Source organism: Oryx dammah, unplaced genomic scaffold, assembly GCF_014754425.2.
Source record: "Oryx dammah isolate SB20612 unplaced genomic scaffold, SCBI_Odam_1.1 HiC_scaffold_29, whole genome shotgun sequence".
NCBI lineage: Eukaryota > Metazoa > Chordata > Mammalia > Artiodactyla > Bovidae > Oryx > Oryx dammah.
In genome coordinates, this window is record NW_024070213.1 from 10,496,703 (window position 1) to 10,518,087 (window position 21,385).

At 47.4% G+C, this 21,385-nt stretch overlaps 1 protein-coding gene across 4 annotated transcripts; it reads left to right on the forward strand.

The window, feature by feature from the left end:
• Positions 1-213: 213 nt before the first annotated feature.
• LGALS2 (galectin 2) lies at positions 214-21,027 on the forward strand. 4 transcript variants are annotated; one of them, XM_040233622.1, is made up of 5 exons: positions 215-328; positions 14,703-14,788; positions 18,973-19,055; positions 20,392-20,551; positions 20,721-21,027. In XM_040233622.1, exons 2-5 carry the CDS (start codon positions 14,783-14,785, stop codon positions 20,862-20,864), a joined length of 393 nt encoding a protein of 130 aa, XP_040089556.1. In that variant the 5' UTR covers positions 215-328; positions 14,703-14,782; the 3' UTR covers positions 20,865-21,027. The 4 variants fall into 4 exon arrangements, with proteins under 4 accessions (XP_040089558.1, XP_040089556.1, XP_040089557.1 ...); XM_040233624.1 differs by lacking the exon at positions 14,703-14,788 and having other exon boundaries at positions 214-328; XM_040233623.1 differs by lacking the exon at positions 215-328 and having other exon boundaries at positions 14,647-14,788; positions 20,795-21,027.
• Positions 21,028-21,385: the final 358 nt, after the last annotated feature.

Here is a 21,385-nt window from a genome sequence, read left to right on the forward strand (position 1 = left end):
CTGTCTTTTTCCCCCACTGGAATGTAAGCTCTGTGAGGATGAGGAATCTCAGCTATGTGGTTCACCCGTGTATCCTCAAGGCTTGAAAGAGTAGCTGACACATAGGTGTTCAATCAACACCCATTGAATAAGTGAATGAGTTGAAACTATTATTTGTAAGCTTTATGGATGGAAGGGTGCAGGAATGTGCTCTACATTGCCCAGGGAGTGTGTGCTGTGTTGTGTGTGTGAGGGAAAACAGATCCTACCTTTAATGAAGGCTCTAGGCTTGCCTCACTAAGTCCCGGAGAGCAAAGATTGGCGAGGGAGACAGGAAGTGACTGTGAAGGTAAGGGCTGGGCCCAGACTTGGGGGAGGGGGAGTCAGCATAGAAGGTGTGGAAGGAAGGATCTGAGGATGGTGAAAGGAAGGAGGACCAACACAGGAAACAGGAAATGCAGGAACTGGGCCTTTGGCAGCTGTCCTCATCTTCGCCCGTTTGCAAATGTGTTCCTCTGAGTGACTTGGGGAACCCCTAGGAGTGGATGGACAAGTAGACCTGAGTTGTCTATGAAGCAGCTATAACTAACCCAAGTGTTGTTTTCCCTGAGGTAACTACCTGTGTCAAAATCCCCTGAGGAGCTAATGCAGAGTTCAGGCTCCTGGGCAGTTTAAGTAGGACTCTGGGTGTGTGGCCCAGGAATCTGCACTCCAAACTTAGCCTTATCATATGCTCAGTTCACCCCCTGTTCCCTGAACCCCCTTTGCCCGCTCTGGTTCCTCAAGGACCTTAGATCCAAGATGTGCCCTTCTAGGGTAACACAGACCCATCCCGATGGTCTGACTTTGCAGTGTGGACGATCAGCTGCAACTTAGTGAGACTACAGCCCCCTGCCCCAGCTCTCGGTAACATCAGCCTCTCCCAGCTCAGAGCTCAGATATACCAGGTAGGGTCACACTTGCTGTGTGACTGAGTTGTGTGCCAACAAGTATGGAGAATAAGGGACTGGGGACTGAAAGTCTGAGTAGCTCCATCCCCGCTCCCATCCCTCTAAACCCATACCCTTTACCAGCAGGTAGGAAGAACTGGTTTTTACAGGAGGGTGTGGAATGGGTGAATTTAACTCAAATGACCATTATATTTACTACTGTGGGCAAGAATCCCTTCGAAGAAATGGAGTAGCCATCATAGTCAACAAAAGAGTCTGAAATGCAGTACTTGGATGCAATCTCAAAAACAACAGAATGATCTCTATTCATTTCTAAGGCAAGTCTATGCCCCAACCAGTAATGAAAAGATATCCTTCTCATTATAGTGGACTGGAATGCAAAAGTAAGAAGTCAAGAAATACCTGGAATAATAGGCAAATTTGGCCTTGGAGTACAGAATGAAGCAGAGCAAAGGCTAATAGAGTTTTGCCAAGAGAACACACTGGTCAGAGTAAACACCCTCTTCCAACAACACAAGAGAAGACTCTACACATGGACATCACCAGGTGGTCAATACCAAAATAAGATTGATTATATTCTTTGCAGCCAAAGATGGAGAAGTTCTATACATTCAGCAAAAACAAGACCGGGAGCTGACTGTGGCTCAGATCATGAACTCTTTATTGCCAAATTCAGACTTACATTGAAGAAAGTAGGGAAAACCACTAGACCATTCAGGTATGACCTAAATCAAATCCCTTACGATTATGCAGTAGAAGTGACAAATAGATTCAAGGCATTAGATCTGATAGAGTGCCTGAAGAACTATGGACGGAGGTTTAAGACATTGTACAGGAGGCAAGGATCAGGATCATACCCAAGGAAAAGAAATGCAATAAAGCAAAATGGTTGTCTGAGGAGGCCTTAAAAATAGCTGTGAATAGAAGAGAAGTGAAAGGCAAAGGAGAGAAGATATTCCCATTTGAATGCAGAGTTCCAAAGAATAGCAAGGAGAGATAAGAAGCCTTCCTCAGTGATCAATGCAAAGAAATAGAGGAAAAAAATAGAATGGGAAAGTCTAGATATCTCTTCAAGAAAATTAGAGATAACTTGGGAAAATTTCAGGCATATATGGGCACAATAAAGGACAGAAATGGTATAGACCTAACAGAAGCAGAAGATATTAAGAAGAGGTGGCAAGAATACACAGAACTATACAAAAAAGATCTTCACAACCCAGATAATCACAATGGTGTGATCATCAGCCTAGAGCCAGACATCCTGGAGTGTGAAGTCAAGTGGGCCCTAGAAAGCATCACTACAAACAAAGCTCATGGAAGTGATGGAATTCCGGTTGAGCTATTTCAAATCGTAAAAGATGATGCTGTGAAAGTGCTGCACTCAGTATGCCAGCAAATTTGGAAAACTCAACAGTGGCCACAGGACTGGAAAAGGTCAGTTTTCATTCTAATCCCAAAGAAAGGCAATGCCAAAGAATGTTCAAACTACCACACAATTGCACTCATCCCACACACTAGTAAAGTAATGCTCAAAATTCTCCAAGCCAGGCTTCAACAGTATGTGAACCATGAACTTCCAGATGTCCAAGCTGGATTTAGAAAAGGCAGAGGAACCAGAGATCAAATTGCCAACATCCACTGGATCATCGAAAAAGCAAGAGAGTTCCAGAAAAACATCTACTTCTGCTTTACTGACTATGCTAAAGCCTTTGACTGTGTGGACCACAACAAACTGTGGAAAATTTTGAAAGAGATGGGAATACCAGACCACCTGACCTACCTCTTGAGAAATCTGTATGCAGGTCAGGAAGCAACAGTTAGAACTAGACGTGGAACAAAAGACTGGTTCCAAATAGGAAAAGGAGTACGTCAAGGCTGTATATTGTCACCCTGCTTATTTAACTTATATGCAGAGTACATCATGAGAAACACTGGGCTGGAAGAAGCACAAGCTGAAATCAAGATTGCCGGGAGGAATATCAATAACCTCAGATACGCAGATGACACCACCCTTATGGCAGAAAGTGAAGAGGAATTAAAAAGCCTCTTGCTAAAAGTGAAAGAGGAGAGTAAAAAAGTTGGCTTAAAGCTCAACATTCAGAAAAGGAAGATCATGGCATCTGGTCCCATCACTTTATGGCAGATAGATGGGGAAACAGTGGAAACAGTGGCTGACTTTATTTTGGGGGGCTCCAAAACCACTGCAGATGTTGATTCAGTTCAGTCGCTCAGTCGTGTCCGACACTTTGCGACCCCATGAATTGCAGCACGCCAGGCCTCCCTGTTCATCACCATCTCCCGGAGTTCACTCAGACTCATGTCCATCAAGTCCGTGATGCCATCCAGCCATCTCAGACTCGGTCGTCCCTTTCTCCTCCTGCCCCCAATCCCTCCCAGCATCAGACTCTTTTCCAATGAGTCAACTCTTCTCATGAGGTGGCCAAAGATGTTGATTGCAGCCATGAAATTAAAAGATGTTTACTCCTTGGAAGAAAAGTTGTGACCAACCTAGACAGCATATTAAAAAGCAGAAACATTACTTTGCCAACAAAGGTCTGTCTAGTCAAAGCTATGTTTTTTCCAGTAGTAATGTATGGATGAGAGTTGGACTATAAAGAAAGCTGAGCGCCGAAGAATGGATGCTTTTGAACTGTGGTGTTGGAGAAGACTCTTGAGAGTCCCTTGCACTGCAAAGAGATCCAACCAGTCCATCCTAAAGGAAATCAGTACTGAATATTTATTGGAAGAACTGATGCTGAAGCTGAAACTCCAATACTTTGGCCACCTGATGCGAAGAACTGACTCATTTGAAAAGACCCTGATGCTGGGAAAGATTGAAGGCGGGAGGAGAAGGGGACAACAGAGGACGAGATGGCTGGATGGCATCACCGGCTCAATGGACATGAGTTTGAGTAAACTCTGGGAGTTGGCGATGGACAGGGAAGCCTGGCGTATGGGGTCGCAACTGAACTGTGGCCACAGAGGCGGATATTATGACCCTCCCTCTACTGGCTGGAAGGAAACTAGGGACCGTGGATTTCACCAATAGGGAAGCAATATGCAAATATTGCCCTGCGTTAATTGATTGACGGACAGATGCGTACCATTCATTCTTGAGTTCTGAGACGCGGCTTGGAGCGCAGCCTTGAGGTAGAGGTTACACATGGAAGCAATTATTGAGCTCCCACCTTGTGCCAAGTCCTGAGTCAGGGAATACAGAGGCGAATAACAGGGGCAGGCGCCGCCCTTATGGCACTTGCATTCTAGTAAACTGATCTGTGTTAGTCGTTCAGTCCTGTCTGACTCTGTGACCCCACGGACGGTAACCCATCAAGCTCCTCTGTCATTAAGAATTCTCCAGGCAAGAATACTGGAGTGGGTTGCCATTTCCTCCTCCAGAGGATCTTCCCGACCCCGGGATCGAACCCGCGTCTCTTAGGTCTCCTGCATTGGCAGGCGGGTTCTTTACAGCTATTGCCACCTGGGAAGACTACATAGCATATACGTGCACTCAATAAATGCGGAAGAAAGTTCCGAGTGGTGACCGCTATTGTCATATTGGGAGAGTCCCTCAATTCTGTTCCCTAGATTTAGAATTTTGGTCCTACACCTCTATTCTCCCTTTTCCCCAAAGCTTATAGCTTCAGTCTTTCTGTCTGCCCTTCTCTCTCCCTTGGAGCTTTGCCCTCTGGCATTTTGACTCCCTGCCTCAGGGGACAAGGACTCCAAGTACAGCAGGAAAGACGTGGATAAACTCCAAGAAAGGAGTTCCTTGTCTTTCTGTCAGAGTTGCAGCTGCTGGGGGGAGGGAACTGGATATACTTCCCACTGATTTAGAAAATTCCAGAGCTGGAAGAAAGCTTCGAGATAACATATCAAGTCCAGAGCTTTTCAACCTTTTTTATTTGGGGAAAGGGGACAGAGATACAATGTAAGAAATGTGCTTAACACCACAACCAAGTGAACTCAAGTTTTGCAGAGGCTGCAGTTGGTAAAATTGGGGGACTTCTTAAAAATATATGTGTAAAATTTTGTAGGCAAAATCGGGTATTTATTTAGTGTTAGAAAATGAATTCCTATAAATTACAAACTTCAAAATCTGACAAGTACCATAATCATAAAGTCAGGACAACAAGAAATTTTTACTTAACTACCTGACATGTCACTTTAATACCTTTATTTGTAATTTTTAAGGTAATTTTAGGCTGCATGATTTTCAAACAGCAGTGACTTTCTTCTATTCTTTTCTATAAGGAGAAAGAAAAGTCAGCCTTCTAGCAGGTTTGATCAAAAATCTTTTTTATTTTGTTATTTTGGAAAAGTTTTTCTCAGCTTCACAATCTGTTATTGGCGATGTCATGTAAACCTGAAATGTTTAATTTTGTCAGATCTGCGAAAGACAAATTTTCTATATTGTTTCACCAGGAATGGCAGATTTTGTCAGAACAAAACGTGTTGTATGTGAGATAGAACCCCATGTGTCGTGATATATGAAATGTTCAAAGTTATACACAGATGTGCTTGCTATTTCAGTACTGTTGGGAGCTGGTGTCCTGCAACAGAGGTGTCTGGTCAGTTCTATTGCATGTGATCCCCAACACCCTCCAAAAACAGAAAATAGCATATGACGCATTTGTAATTAAGTATGCTGTGTCATTGATTGTATCCCCAATGGCATGGACATCTGCTGTAACTAGATCAGTGGGATTTAAATCTTCCACATGTAATTTTACACGTCTGAGGATTGGAGAGTTTTCCATAGTCGAGCTGCTGGCTCTATACAACGCGGATCTTGGTTCTCCTCCACTGCTCACATCTTCCCCTGCCGGGTGCCTGGGACCTATGTCACGGTGACATAGTGACTGACCTGTGTCCCTCCACCTGTAGGTCAGGGCACCAAGTAAATCGGCATGGTGAGTGGGTGTGGGTAATTGGTGTGTTGCTGGGAACCATTCCCTAACTAGGAGACTATCAATCATCTAAATATCCTAGAAGTTGACTGGGAACCTTGTAACCGTAACCCAGTAAGCTCAAACTAAATGGATGCCCAGGTCAGTTTCCCATTGCATCTCACACTAGTCAGACACAGCCTTTGGAAAGACAAAAATGTCTTACTGATGTGGAACAATCTCCCAGAAACATTAAGAGAATAAAACCAAGCTACAAGATGGTAAGTATAGCACACTTTTACCTGTGTGGTGTGTAGGGTATCTCTGAAAGGAAGCAGAAGAAGGGTATTTGCTTCTGAGTGGCTGTGGAGACTGGATTGGATGAGGAACTTGCTTTTCCCAGTAAAACCCTTTTGAACTTTATGAAGTGCTTTTTAAATCACATATGTGTCAAGTTTTCTCTTTCTTTTCTGAGATAAATGTTTATAGCAGTTGACAAGCTATTTTTCTTCCTAATTTAGACTATTCTCCTAGTGGCCAGCAGGAGGAGGCAAATGCTTTCTCTCTCTTGGGGAGAAGTTTCCTCTTCTACAATCTTCAGAAAATACCGTGTCCAAAACCATCACAATATTGCAGAGTTAATTATCCTCCCAAATTTAATTATCCTCCAATTAAAATTAAAAAATAAAATAAAAAAGGAAACACCGTGGCTGTGCCCTATGGCTGGAACCTAGACTCCAAGTGGAGTCTTAAAAGGAAAATAAGTGAAAATAAGTTGTCATTATGGACTCTAGGACCTTATGGAATCTTTGATTTTAAAATAGCTTTATTGGGACAGAATTAACATGCTGATCAGGAGCTGGGAGCCGGTGGGAATTCTCAGCTGGGGGTTGTAATACAGGTGTCAATTCCGTACCCCATGCATCTGCCTTATCAGCTGTGACCAGGCCATTAAGGCATCTGAGACCCCACTGTTCACAGGAAGATTGGGGTGTCCTGGACCCGGGAGGACCAACCAGGCTCAGGGCTGGGGTCTTCTTTCCCCCAGAAGGGTACTTGAGGACCATCCAAGTAACAGAAACAGCTTGCTGTATTGTTTCATTTCTAGAGAGATGTTCTCTATGGAAAAATGTTCCTCTTGCCACTTATAAGAGGTAGGACATCATGGTCTCTTATATCATCATTATAGGACATCATGGTCTCTTAAGTAAATAAACCCAGTACCCCATGTGCATAGGTGGGTGTGCCCCTGAGCCTCCCCAGTCCAAAGGGCTGGGGTAACATCCTGGGAGGGGCAGAGGGAAGAGGAAGTGAAGAGGCAATTCATCTCTGGATTGGAGCCCCTGAAAATACCCCCTTCTGAGCTCTGTGATGAGTGGTTCCAGCTGTTGCTCCATCATTCAACCACCCATCCATCCATCCATCTCTTCCCCACCCGGCCAACCACCTACTCACCTCGTCATCCTTCCGTTCACTCCGCCAGCCAGCCATCCATCTTTCTCTCCACCTTTTGAATTAAGGCCAACCTGAAAAGGTCCAGCCAAGAGCTGAGGAAGAGTTCTAGGTGGAGGGAAGAGCAAGGACATAGTGTTGAGGCTGGAATGAGCTTGGTGAATCCACAGGTCAGCCTGGCCAGGGAGCAGCTGGGATGAGATGAGGCTGCAAGGTGGATGGGACCAGATCAGGGGGACTTGGTCAGCCAACAGGGGATTTTGGATTTGTTCCAAGTGTGAGAAGTCACTGGAGGGTTTTGAGCAGGACAGTGGGGCGTTGTTATTTCCATTTCACCAAGACTGCAGTGAGTGTGAAAGGATTGTGGGGGCAGGAGCAGACAACAGGGGGGTAGCTAAGAGACAGCGACCCATCCCTTCCTCCCGCAAGGACCCTCCCTAATTCCAGGTAAGGTGAGGATGACCCAAGAGCTCCAGTGGACCTAGGCAGCCCTGGAACGATGTCCACTGAGTGCTGCCAGGTGTACCCGGCAGCTGGGGCTCAGGGTGAGGCCACAGAACCTGGCCATCAGGTTAGACAAGGAAGATCCCTGGACCAGACAAGGTAAGAGCTCTGTGGATGTCCCTTGAAGAGCAAGCAGTCAGCCGGTCAGAGACGGAGAAGCATGGTGGGACTGCCAAGCAGGCCTGATGATATTTTATAACAGCAAACATTTATGTATTAAGCACTGAACAGAGGTCAGCACTGTGCTTAACACTCCACATATTCTCCCTTAAAGCTCAGATCTACCCTATAAGCTGTGACAGTTACAGTTCCCATTTTGCCAATGGACGAGCTGAAGCCCAGAGAGGTTACGTGAAGCTATAGACAGACTTCCCTGTGCCTGAGACTAACCCACCTGGAAAAAAAAGAAACAAACTGTGGGAATAAGAGGGAGTTTTCTCTGGACAGAGACTGGAAATCACGAATCATGGGTTTCCAGTAGCAACAGGGCCCCTAACTTGCTGATGTGATAATTTGGCTCCTTGAGATGGTTCATCTGCCTGTCTCAGCATCTTCCTCACTCACCAGGCTCTGGTCTTGGGCTCCCTGGGCTCTGGGAGGACAGACACTGCCTTCTAGCCCTGTCCTCTGGGGCACAGAAAGGGATATGCTCACCAGCCTGGGTCCAAGCTGTTGGATGCTGCTCCTCAGACACGACTGAGCAACTTCACTTCACTTCTGCTGACTCCACTGCTCTGGATACTTGGCGTCATCGTCTCAGGTGAAACCTCTGCCCATTTAGGATCCTCCCTCAAAGCAAGGAAGGCAGGTATTTGCTTATTTATTTAATTATTTAGCATCTAATATGCATGCCACATGCTATATAGGTTCACTTCTTTAATTTAAAAAGATCTTTTAAAATTCTCACAATTGGGAATTCCCCCACGCTTCCACTGCAGAAGGCATGGGTTTGATCCCTGGTCAGGGAACTAAGATTCCCCCATGCTATGTGGTTCACCCAAACAAACAAACAAGCAAAACAACTTATAATCAGCTTGTGAAGAAGATATTATTAGTTCCCTTTCACAGGTGAAGAAATTGAGGTTTGAAGTGACTTGATGTGGCTCCTCAGCTTGTAGGTGACAGAGCTAGGATGTATCATTGTCCCATTTGACGCCCAAAATTCAGTGCTTACCATACGTCCGCACTTGGTGCACCTTTCCCTATCTGGGAAAGAGGATGCTAGGGAGGAAACGAGCAAGGAGAGGGCTGCAGAGAGATATCATTGATGAGTTGATTTGTTTGTTCTCTGGGAGGAGAAGGACAGGAGAGGAGATGAGCAGAGATACCACAGACCTCAGGACCAAAGTGCCCCAACAGCAGGAGGCCGATGGGTGATACTTACTGGAAGCCACCGGCCAAACTCTCCCTTAGGCGCAGCAGACACAGAGGCTCAGGCCCAGACACTCTAGGGGCCCACCAAAATGTTTTACTATCATGTAAAATCAGAAGAAAAAAGTGAATTTTTAGGTAGGTGAAAATATTTCAATATATAACATTAATCCTTTTATTCAATGCAGCCATGAAATTATAAATACGTGTAGTAATTATGTCTGTGCATATATAGTACAAATATACACATAGATATAATTCTGTTTCATAGCTGCATTGAATAAATGGATCGTTATATATTAAAACATGAATTAGAATTATATCTATGTGTAGTAATTATGTCTGTGTATATATAATATGAGGCTTCCTTGGCAGCTCAGTTGGTAAAGAGTCTGCCTGCAATGCAGGAGACCCAGATTCAATCCCTGGCTGGGGAAGGTCCCCTGGAGAAGGAAATGGCAACCCACTCCAGTATTCTTGCCTGGGAAATCCCATGGACAAGGAAACCTGGCAGGCTACAGCCAAAGGGCTGCAAAGAGTTGGACACTACTGAGCAACTAGCACATACATCATCTATGTTTTCTAATGGAGGCAGGGGCCCATGAGGACATCTGCACCTCAGGCTCACAGAAGTCACGATGGGGCCCTGGGAATTTGCAAGGAGAACTTCCTCACAAGCCTGGGGCTCAGACTCGGCCACCAGATGGGAGCGAGCGGCCTCCTTTCCAGCTGACACAGGTGGGGCACCGGGCTCCTGATAAAAACAACAAATATTTTCTGTTAACTATTAACGAAGTGCCAGGCTTTATCTCCCTAATTCTCACCACATTATTGCTCTCATTTTACAGAGGAGGAGACTGAACTCAGGTTAGAACTCAGATTTAGTGCTGTGCTGGCTTCAAAATGACATTCAAGAACCCTCCCTGGCCCCAGGAATCTGGGACTTTCTGAAGCTTTCCATTGGGGTGTCATTAATTATTTGTAGTCATTTCCTGTGCCCTAGCTTGTCTCTCTACGAGACTTGGCCTCATTTAAGGCCTGGCTTTATTTTGTACCTTTTTCTATGGAGGCCCTTGCTCCCGTGCATTTGAATCAAGCCCTTTGTGCTTGTGTCCCTTGGGGAGACCCTGTGTGGCCAGCCAAGCCTGTCCTCCTGGGGGCCTTGCTCCTCACTGCAGCCCCTCAGTGCAGCCTGGGGGCTGCTGTACAATTCAATGCAAGCAAATCAGTGAGGTCCCATCACAAAGTCCTGGGAACTCGCTTCTGTAGCTGCTTTATTCCCTTCACATTGTACCATGAGCAGGGAACCACAGCCATCAAAGGTCTCCCAAAAATGTGATTTTTTTTTTTCCAAAAAATGTGATTTTTGATGACTGCATAATAGTTCGTTTATATTTTGGGGGCACTGTAAACTTAGCCAATCCCATAGTATTGATGTTTCACGTTCCAGTTCTTCCCTAATGGTGATGATGACATTTGCTGTTCAGTCAGTCAATAAATACTTGTTGTTAAGGATGTACTAAGTGCTGAGAACAATTTTCTGATCATCTGGTTTGATTTAAGGGCAACATTTGGAGTACTGAGCAGAACTTCTGAAAACCTATGAGAATTGGTCAAAGTAGTAGGCAGAGGAAAATTTATAGCCTTAAATATATTTATTAATGAGAAATATATGTGTTCAGTCATGTAACATTTTTTGCAACTCCATGGACTGTAGCCTACCAGGCTCCTCTGTCCTTTGAATTTTCCAGGTGAGGATCCTGGAGTGGGTTGCCATTTCCTACTCCAGGGGATCTTCCTGATACAGGGATTAAACCCATGTCTCTTGTGTCAGCTGCATTGGCAGGTGGCTTCTTTATCACTATGCCACCTCAGAAGCCCCAGTTAATAAGAAGAAAAGATGCAAAGTCAATGAACTAAACATTTAACTCAGGAAGTTAGAAAAAGAGCAATAAAAATTAGCATAAAAGCAGAAAATAATAAAGGAAAAAAAAATGAGAGCTGGTTCTTTGAAAAGACCAAGGTAGTAGAAGGTCTAGGGACATGTGCAAACTGCAGCTTCTTTAGTCAGGAGACTTTCATGAATATTATTTCTCCCACCAAACTTCTGATAACAATAGCTTGGCAAAGTGTATTAGCTATCTATTGTGGTGTAACCAATTAACCAAAACCTAGGGGCCTAAAGTAAGAAAGACATTTCTTATAGCTCCTGGGGCCAGGAAACCAGATAGGATTGAGCTGGGTGCCTTTTGCAAAGCTCAGGGTCTCTTACAAGGCTTCAGTCAAGGTGTTGGCAACACCAGCCATCCCCAGGCTCAAAGGGGAGAAGATCCACTGCCAAGTTCACTCACATGGGTATCGGCGGGGCTCAGGCCTGCATCACTGGTTGGCTGGAGACATCAGTTCCCTGGCACATGCGCTTCTCCATAGGACTGCTGATTACATGGCTCACTTCTCCCAGAGCTAGAGGGGAAAGAGAGAGAGAGTGAGAGAGCACAATCTTTTTGTAACCTTTCTTTTTGTAAGTAGGCTTTTTGTAACCTAATCTACTAGTATTCTCTTCTAGAATTCTGTATGCTATTAGTTAAAATTGAGTCACTGGGTCCAGCCACAGTCAAGGGTAGCCAATTATACACGAGTATGAATACCAGGAGTAGGGATCACTGGGGGCCACCAAAGAAGGTGCCACCACACAAAGGGTTTAAGATCATATGCCTCCTGGAAGTCAAATATTCTTTTTGCTAAGTGACTGCCTTGGCAGTTATCTGAGGAATGGGTTAGTAGAAAAGGCAAGTTCGGCTACATGTTGGTTGTGTGAGGCCTGGGAACCTTTGTTCTCATCTGAAAAATGGGGTCATAATAAAGATCACCTTCAGAATTTATTGAGTTTATTGTGATGAGGGGTGGGTATAAAATACCCTTCAGAAGTTAGGCATTATTAAGAGAACAGTGTTGGAGATTCAAGTGTCTGTGATTTTTTTTTTCTCTTTCTTATTAGTATTTTTTAAATATTTCATTGATGTAAAACATACACACAGAAAAAATTCTCCAGGCCAGAATACTGGAGTGGATAGACTTTCCCTTCTCCAGGGGATCTTCCCAACCCAGGGATTGAACCCAGGCCTCCCACATTACAGGCAGGTTTTTTTTACCAGCTGAGCACCAAGGGAAGCCCAAGAATATTTGAGTGGGTAGCTGATTATCCCTTCTCCAGTGGACCTTCCTGACCCAGGAATCGAACCTGGGTCTCCTGTATTGCAGGAGGATTCTTTACCAACTGAGCTATCAGGGACACAGAAAAGTGCACAATTCATAAATGTGGTCATGATCCCCTGTGTTTAAGCGTTCTTCTAAACTAAGTGAGCTTTTAAGTTCTTTTTACTTTGTGCACTTTCCAAAACCTTCCACAGTGAGCTAGAATTACTACTATCATCATAAAAATGTCAACTCTGCAAGGTGTAGTTTCTGTTGATTAGAGAGTTTCCGTTGATAAAGCACTTGCAAAATCCTTATCTTGCTTGAGTTTTATAATGGCCATGGGAAAAAGATCAAGAAAGGATCAAGGATCAATTTCCTTATGGGTAAAATGAGGAAATCACTCTCCTCTAGGGGTGGGGATGAGGGAGGGAGCGGAACTGAAGGCGGTGTTTTCTGTGAGTGCTGGGCAGCAAGCCACCTGTCCGCTCCTGGCACGGAAAGGCCTTCAGCAGGCTGGTCCCCCAGCACCCCACCCAGAGTGGCCACCGTCAGCTCTAATGGAAAACCCTTCAGCTCGCCAAACCAAGGCTCTAGAAAAATTCTGCTTCTGGGAATCCGCCTTAAATAAGTTCTCATGATGGTGCCAAACTTTATGTGCAAATAATTGAATGCAGCAGCATTTTTAATAACAGACACTTAGAATTAATGTAAGTGTTCAGCAGAAGGAAATTAGTTGAATAAATTTAATCATTGAAAGGCAGACTATTTCACCGCCACTAAGGTATCATTCTGAAATATAGATTTATGGGCTTTGGAGTTTGCCGGATGAAGCAGAATCAACAATTGAGTAAGATAGAGGGGCGTCTATGATATAAATCCATTGAAAACCACATGGAAGGAAACGTGCCAATAAAGTAAGCAGATTCTATCCTGGAGCTGGGATTATGGGTGATTATTTTTCTTTTTTTTAACAGACATTTTAGGTGGTATATTTGCAACATAACTTTTAAATTCATTCCTTAATTTTTTGGGGGGAGCTGTTGTGCCAGGTCCTCACTGGTGCACAGGCTTTTCTCTAGTTGTGGCGAGCAGGGGCTACTCCCAAGTTGCGGTGCATGGGTTTCTCATCGTCGTGGCTTCTCTTGTTGCGGAGCACTGGCTCTAGGGAGCGGGGGCTTCGTCATGGTGGCACATGGGCTCCACAGCACAGGCTCGATAGTTGTGGTGCACGGGCTTAGCTGCTCTGGGACATATGGGATCTTCCCATATCAGGGATCGAACCTGTGTCTCCTGCGTTGGCAGGTAGATTCTTTACCGCTGAGCCACCAGGGAAGCCCTGTTTTTGTTTCTTTCTAAATTAATTGATTAATTATTTAATTTTTTGACTGTGCTAGACCTTCGTTGCTGCACCGGCTCTGCTCCAGCTGCAGCGAGCAGGGGCTCTTCTCCAGTTGCTGTGATCTGGCTTCTCCTTGCAGTGGCTTCTCCTGCTGTGGAACACAGGCTCTAGGTGCGTGGGCTTCAGTATTTTGTGGCATGAGGGCTCAGCAGTGGTGGTTCCTGGGTTTTAGAGCGCAGGCTTAACAGTTGTGCCCCACGGGCTTAGTTGCTCAGCAGCCTGTGGGATCTTCCTGGACCAGGGACCGAACCTGCGTCTCCTGCTTTGGCAGGCGGATTCTTTACCATGGATCCACCAAGGAAGCCCTCTGCTTTTCTTTTTATTTAATACCTCCCATTGCATATGGTAAGCATGTCAGTTATATAAGCGTAGAAGTAAAGAGCAAAGCACTGAAATTCCATTACCCACAGCACACCTCCAGCCCCTCTACTCCCTTCTTTATTTAGTTTGTTGTAGATATTTCTAGGTGTTTTCTTTAAATCCACCATGGATTGCTTTTAAAGCTTAGATGTACAAAAGAAATGTTTAACCCCCAAAAAACCTTACTTGTACAATCAGAAAAAGCATGGGGTGAGGAGAGAAAACAAAAGATTCTCAAAGTGAATCTGGACATCATAGAAGCATAGAGGTTTTTACAAAGCAAGTCTCTCTGTTTGACGATGAGAAAGTGGGGCTCAGGGTTGTTGGGTGGCTTGCCACGCTCACATGGTTTGTGCCAGCTCCTGGCGCCCAGTGCAGCGTTTCTTCCGGGGTCACATCCACTAGGGCTCAGGAAGGAGGAGGGAGGCTGAGCTGGAGAGAGGCCAGGAGGATGCTCTGGGCTGGGCAGGCTGGGCTGGAGCGATGAGCCTTCTGCCTGTTTTTTCTGGGTACCAGGAGGTGCGGGTGGAGAGACATCCTGGCAGGAAGGACCAAAGTCCCCATTTATGGCCGGGGGGGAGTTAATGTGTAATATTCTAGGATATCAGCTGGACTGCAAGGTGAGACCCTGAGCCCAGACCTCCAGGAGCAACCCAGAGCTGCTGTCCGGAGCTGCTACCATGTCGGTGAGAACGCTGGCTTGGAATCTTTACCTGAGTGGGGATGGGGTGGATGCTGGAGAAAAAGCATCGCTGCCCCTCCAGCCTCGGTTTCCTTATCTGTGTAGGGAGGAAGTTGGACAGATCGCCTCCACTGTCCTTTAGCATCAAGGCTCACTCTGTTCCCCCCACCACCATTCTGAGTCTGTCTCTTTCCCCCTCCAGCCTGATTTTCTCATCAGTAATTTATTTGTTTATTTTTTGCCTATCTCTTTCGGCTTACAGGATCTTATTTCCCCAACCAGGGATCAAACCTAGGCTCACTGCAGTGGAAGCACTGGAGTCCTAACCTCTGAACAGCCAGGGAATTTCCTCTCAGTAACATTAATCGCGGCAACAATGATAACTACTAACACCTGCTGAGCTTTAAAAGATGACGAAATTGAGACTGGAAGGTTCACTTGCCCCAGAGCAAAATCTATAAATTGCAGGGAGTCAATCTCCTTCAAGGTTTCTCCCCAATTCTCTGATTCCAAACTCTGCTCTGCTGTAGCCTGCTGTGTGGCCTTGGAGAAATCACTGCTCCTCTCTGAGCCTGTCTCCTGTATTTGGGGAACTGGGTTACAGACGGCATCTTCTGAGGCTGGTGTGTTGCTTTCCTGCCGCTGCCGTAACAAATTCAGTCTCTCACAGTTTTGGAGGCTTGAGGTCTGAAATCCAGGTGTTGGTGGGAATTTGCTCCCTCCGAAGGCTCTAGGGGAGGGTTCTTTCTTGCCTTCTCCAGCTTCTATTCGTTGCTGGCAATCTGCGGTATTCCTGGGCTTGCAGCTGTCTCCTTCCAACTCCTGCCTCTGCCTTCACACAGCTTCTCTGTGTGTCTGTGTTTCTGGGGTCCAAATTTCCTCTTCTTCTAAGGATGTCAGTCACATGGAGTTTGAGGTCCACCCTAAACCACTACGACCTCATCTCAACTTGGTCCTGTTTCCAAATAGGTCCCATTCACAGGCTCCAGGGGGGCATAGTTTTCTGGGAGAGTCAGCACAGGTGGGATGTGGGTGTGGATGTGACTAGACGGTCCAGCGAGGACAGCATGGTGCCCTCCCCACCCTCTGCCTCTCAGGGAGGGCCTTTGTGCCCAACTTCTCCTTCCCTTGATCTCACCCTCCCCTTTCTTTCCTCCTTCTTCAGAGACTTCCTAGTCCAAATCTCTTACACTAAAGAGAGAGGAGGGGGGCGCCCGTGGTGGACCAGGGGTTAAAACTCTGCTCTGCCAGTGCAGGGGGCCCATGTTCAAACCCTGGTCGGGGAACTAAAATCCTACATGCCATGAGGCGAGGTCAAAATATTAAAAAAAAAAAAAGATGGGGGAACCAGGGTCCAGAAAGGGGCACCGTTGGCCCCTAGTCACTCGAGGCCTGACCACTGACACCTGCCTCCACCCAGCTTTGCAGCCCCATCTCTCTCTGTGCTCCAGGCCTTACGGAGGGGGACAGGTTACTAGGCCTCCCCTCTCTCATGGGGACCCCTGTTTGCCCAGATGGACCCTGAGCCCGGCCGTCCTCTCGCCTCTGCCCTGCAGCAGCTCTGGGGGCTCAGATTCTTCTGGTTGAGCCAGGCAGCCTCCAGGAGCTATGGGGGCGGCGAGGGTGCTTCTCTCCTCCTCAGTCTCACCCTGACCATCCCAGGGAGGACACCGGAGACTCCTCATGACGCCTGGTGGGGACTGTGGGTGCTGCAGGGTGCACACCATGAAGGGCTGCTCATTGGCAGGACACCCATGCTCCTCTGGGAGGGACGGGATAACTTCTCCAGGGGGGCTGCTCTCTGTCCTTCTAAGAGAGGCTGAAGGAGGATTTTAATCCAGTTTGGCTGGTGATCCATGTGTTACATTCAGCACCCATCTGAGGGGTTAGGCCTCTAAACGCCACTTTCTCAGAGGCAGTGAAATGCCGCCTACCCTGGGGACATCTGGGCTTCCCTGCTGGCTCAGACGGTAAAGAATCCACCTGTCATGCAGGATACCTGGGTTCAATCCCTGGGTTGGGAAGATCCCCTGGAGGGGGAAATGGCACCCCACTCCAGTATCCTTGCCTGGAGAATCCCATGGACAGAGGAGCCTGGTGGGCTGCAGTCCATGGGATCGCAGAGTCAGACAGGAGTGAGTGACTAACACACAGAGGACATCTGGAGGCATTTTTGGTTGTCACTACTTGGGGGGAGGGTGCTACTGACATCCGGTGGTTAGAGACCCGGCCCGAGGCTCTACCTCCTACACACACAGGACAATCCCACAACAAAGAATGATTCAGTTGGAAAGTCCAGGGCGCTGAGCCTGGAAAAGTCTGCTCTGAAGCATCGTAGGGTCCGACGCGCCGTGATGCTCCACCCTCCTGGGCTTGGCATGGCCTCTTTCATGCCTTCCTTTTATTTATTTTATTTTTGGCCATGGCCTGCGGCAGGCAGAATCTTAGTTCCCCGACCAGGAATGGACACTGTGCCCCTGCATGGAAGCACAGAGTCCTAACCACTGGACCACCAGGGATGTCCCCAGGCCTCCTTTTAAAATGTACTGACTCCAGGAGAGGGCTTCTCTGCTGGCTCAGTCAATAAAGAATCCACCTGTGATGCAGGAGATGCAAAAGACCCAGGTTTCATCACTGGGTCGGGAAGATCCCCTGGAGAAGGGAATGGCAACCCACTCCAGTATTCTTGCCTGGAGAATCCCACGGACAGAGGAGCCTGGCAGACTACAATCCGTGGGGTCACAAGAGTCAGACACGACTGAGTGACTAAACCACCACCACCAAGAGAAATGGGCAACCGTACACCTGTGTAGGAACCCAAGGACTGTCTTCCCCCTTCGTGGAAAGGAGGCAGCTGCCAGCAGGGGAGTCCTAATCTACCCCTCATGGACAGTGCCCTTGACTTTCAGCAAAGCACTCCAGTCCCCGCAAGTTGTTTCAAGGCTTCCGAAGTGAGCTCCCTCCAGAAAAAAAAAAAAAAAATCAGTGAACAGAAATCCTATAATATAAATATGTTCCTCCATTAAGTGTTCTAAGTCTTTTGTGGCTGCTGAATCCTGTCTGGCCCAGCCTCACACCCTCCAATCATGGATAACTGGACATTTTCTCAGGATTGGATCATAAGGTTTGAAAACCCAGCTTTGAGAACCTCCCTTCTAACTAGAGCATAGAAATTCAGGCGCTGCCCAGGTCCTGTGGGAAAATAGGAAGCAGAAGGATAGCACAATAGCAATAAGTAAGCCTAATGACCACAGCCCCTCGATTTGCTTTTAGTCTGTGCCAAGTCCTATTTGAGGGGCTTCACAAATGGGAGGTCTCATCCTCCGAACCAGGGTGAAGAAGGTGCTGTTAACCTCAGGGCATCCGATAGCATCTGTGACAAGGGTGCTTGGGAACTGGGTTTGAATGAATAAATCAAACCAGCCCATTTTACAGATGAGGAGTGTGCGATTTAGAGAAGGACTTTGATGGACATCTTCAGACATGTGACTGATGGAGTTTTACAGATTCTCTGTTTGGGATGGTCTTAGACTTGCCTGTCATACAGTTATTTTCTTTTTTAAAAAAGTGAAAAAAAGATTTGTCTACAATGTGTCTTAATGGCGGTACATGGGATCTTAGTGTCAGCACAAGGAATCTTTTAGCTGGGGCTTTCGAACTCTTAGTTGCAGCATGTGGGATCTAGTTCCCTGATCAGGGATAGAACCTGGGCCCCCTGCATTGGGAATGTGGAGTCTTAGCCACTGGACCACTAGGGAAGTCCTAATACAGTCATTTTACTGACTCCCAAGTTTGTGTAAGAAATAAATGTACCCTTGTTTGTGGGATTTTGCCGAGGGCATTGTGCCTTATCACTTGAACACATTTGGGAACAGTGAGGTTGGCAGGGGTCACTCTACCCATTTTATAGATGGGCAAACTGAGGTTCCCTCAGCTGGGCCCTATGTCTCCAGATCCAGCTATTCTTCAGGCTGGGGTGGAAGAGAGTAAAGCAAAAAGGGCAAGAGGAGGCTCCAGGAATCTTTGATCTGAACTCTCTGGCTTTTTCCCTTCCTGGCTCCAAGGCCTCATGTGGGGAGAGGGAGAGGGGGGCCTGGGGCCTGGTTGGGATGGGAGGATTCTGGCGAGTGGGCTTTACCAGCAGAAGAGTGTGATTGATTTGTGTGGAATGTTTCTCTGTTGGCACAGGGGAAATTTGAGATTGCGAACATGGACATGAAGATGGGGTCAAGCCTGAAGATCAAGGGCAAGATCGCTGACGGGGCTAATGGGTGAGCCAGGGGGAGGGAGGGTGGGGCAGGATGGGGAGGGGGCGGCCACAGACCTGGCATGGGCTGGGAAGGTGGGGGCAGGCAAGGCAGCCTAGGGAGATGTTGGACAGTGAGAGTGACCTCTGTTCAGGGGGCCTTTTGTATGTTCTCACCCCTCTCGCACGCCTCCCTCGCCCTTGCTGGCTCCACGTGGGCTGCTTTCACATCTGAGGCCAGGTGCGGGGACCTGCAGAATTCACATGGGACGCCATGTGCTCAGTTCCTTGGCCCCAACAGACACAGAAGGGGCAAGTGAGAAATCCCCAAGTCTTTGCCCAGGCCTCTGCGAGTCAGATGCCTCTACTGAAGGCCCCAACCCCTGGGGACACTACCCTCTTGATACTGCTGAAGGACCAGGGACTGGCCTTTCACATGCATTAAACCAGGGATAGCTCAGTTGGTAAAGAATCCACATGTGATGCAGGAGACCAGGGTTCAGTCCCTGGGTCGGGAAGATCCCCTGGAGAAGGAAATGGCAACCCACTCCAGTATTCTTGACCAGGGAGCCTAGCCCTACAGTCCATGATGTCACAAAAGTCAGACTTAGCGACTACAACCAGCACCAAACCAGGGGCACCCACTAGGGGGCGCCTAGTGGTCTGGTTTGTATCCTCTCCATTGGAATCGGAGACCTTTCTCACCTCAGGGGCTACAGGTCAGCGTTAGGCTGTCCTGTGTGCAGGACAAGGGTCAGCATTTCTTGAGACTGACCTCAATCATATTTTGATTAGGGAGGGGCAAACAGAAGCATCGAGTAGGAGCCAAGAGAAAAATCACCTCTTTCTCCTACTTGGGTCCCTCAAGTTTGCAAAAATGTGGGATACCTCTGGCCTGAGTCCTCCCAATGGAGACAGCCCGTGACTCAGAATGTCCCATTCTCAGGGACCATGAAGGTCTAACCAAGGTCCCTGTTGTGATCTTTCTAAAAAATCACACAACTGATGGCATACTTCTAATGACAGGGAACTCACCACCTTAGGCATACAACTATTTTTGGCCACACTTAATGGGTCTTCAGAAATAGTTAAGAACAGCGGTTTTCCCCAAGGATAGACACCTTCATTCCCGGAAATGTCACTGTTAGTTAATTTGTCAGGAGCCTTAGTCTGTGCTCTAATGGAATGTGATACTCCAGTGCCAAGTCCAATCAAATTGTCACCTCCGTTGTTTTAAGGCACAAACCTCAATTAACACCACCTTTAGTGATTCTACCAATTTTATGGTCAAGACGCTGCCACCCAAGCTGTTATACCCAGGGCTGGCCCCTTATTCTCACTTCTTACTCCTTCTCTGGCAGCTTTGTGATTAATTTGGGCCAGGGGACAGATAAATTGAACCTGCATTTCAACCCACGCTTTGGTGAATCCATCATTGTCTGCAACTCACGTGATGGCAACAGCTGGGGGGCGGAGCAACGGGACAATCACATGTGCTTCAGCCCAGGGTCAGAAGTCAAGGTGAGGTCAAAGGGGAAAGGGGCCTGAAAACAGATCTCAAGGGGGGAGCCACAGATGGTGGGAGAACCCTGGCCTAGACATGTGCTGGGACTGTTTGAGCCACCAGGCATGGCCCTGGCCCATTTCCAGGGTGCCTCCTGCCTCCCTGATGCCGTCCCTCCCACTGCAGCTCATCGTGACCTTCGAGAACAATGAATTCAAGGTGAAGCTGCCAGATGGGCACCAGTTGACCTTTCCCAACAGGCTGGGCCACAGCCACCTGAGCTACCTGGGCGTGCAGAACTTCCTCGTCTCCTCCTTCAAGCTAGAGTGAGGCAGCACCTCACCAGAGAGCAGGATCCAGCCCTGCAGGCAGACTCCTGACCCAGAGCTGCTCTTCATGTGGGAGCAGCCACGCACCTACTGTTCCTAATCCTCCGCCCTCATCCCCCAAGGCTCAGAACCAACAAAAGAATCCACCTTTATAGTCTTTCCAACTGTGGTGTTTTCCATTATTTTGATGCTCCTAGTGTCCTCATGATACAGACAAGGAAACTGAGGCTGCCCAGTGGGGGATGAGCTCCAAACACCTCAAAGCCACTCGTCCTGCCTGCTAGCGCCCTTTTGTCACCAGGACAAGTGCCAAGTTGCTCTGTGGGATTACAGTCCCAGGCACCTGGGCCAGGGGCTGTTCCCGGAACTGTAGATAAGGGCTCCCACCTGGGCTTCTTATCTCAGGGCTATTCATTCCAGTCTGGTTACTCATTACCCCCTGCCTCGGTCCCTCCCCTCACTGGGGGCCCTGGTTGGGGAGGGGGATGTCCTTGGCTTTCCAAGCCCAGTGCTGAAGGTACT

What these genes read in the sequence shown, in the direction of transcription:
- LGALS2 (XM_040233622.1), top strand. An exon ending in ATCGCTGACGGGGCTAATGG is followed by an intron (nt 19,056 to 20,391) that starts GTGAGCCAGGGG and finishes CTTCTCTGGCAG; the next exon opens with CTTTGTGATTAATTTGGGCC. An exon ending in GCCCAGGGTCAGAAGTCAAG is followed by an intron (nt 20,552 to 20,720) that starts GTGAGGTCAAAG and finishes CTCCCACTGCAG; the next exon opens with CTCATCGTGACCTTCGAGAA.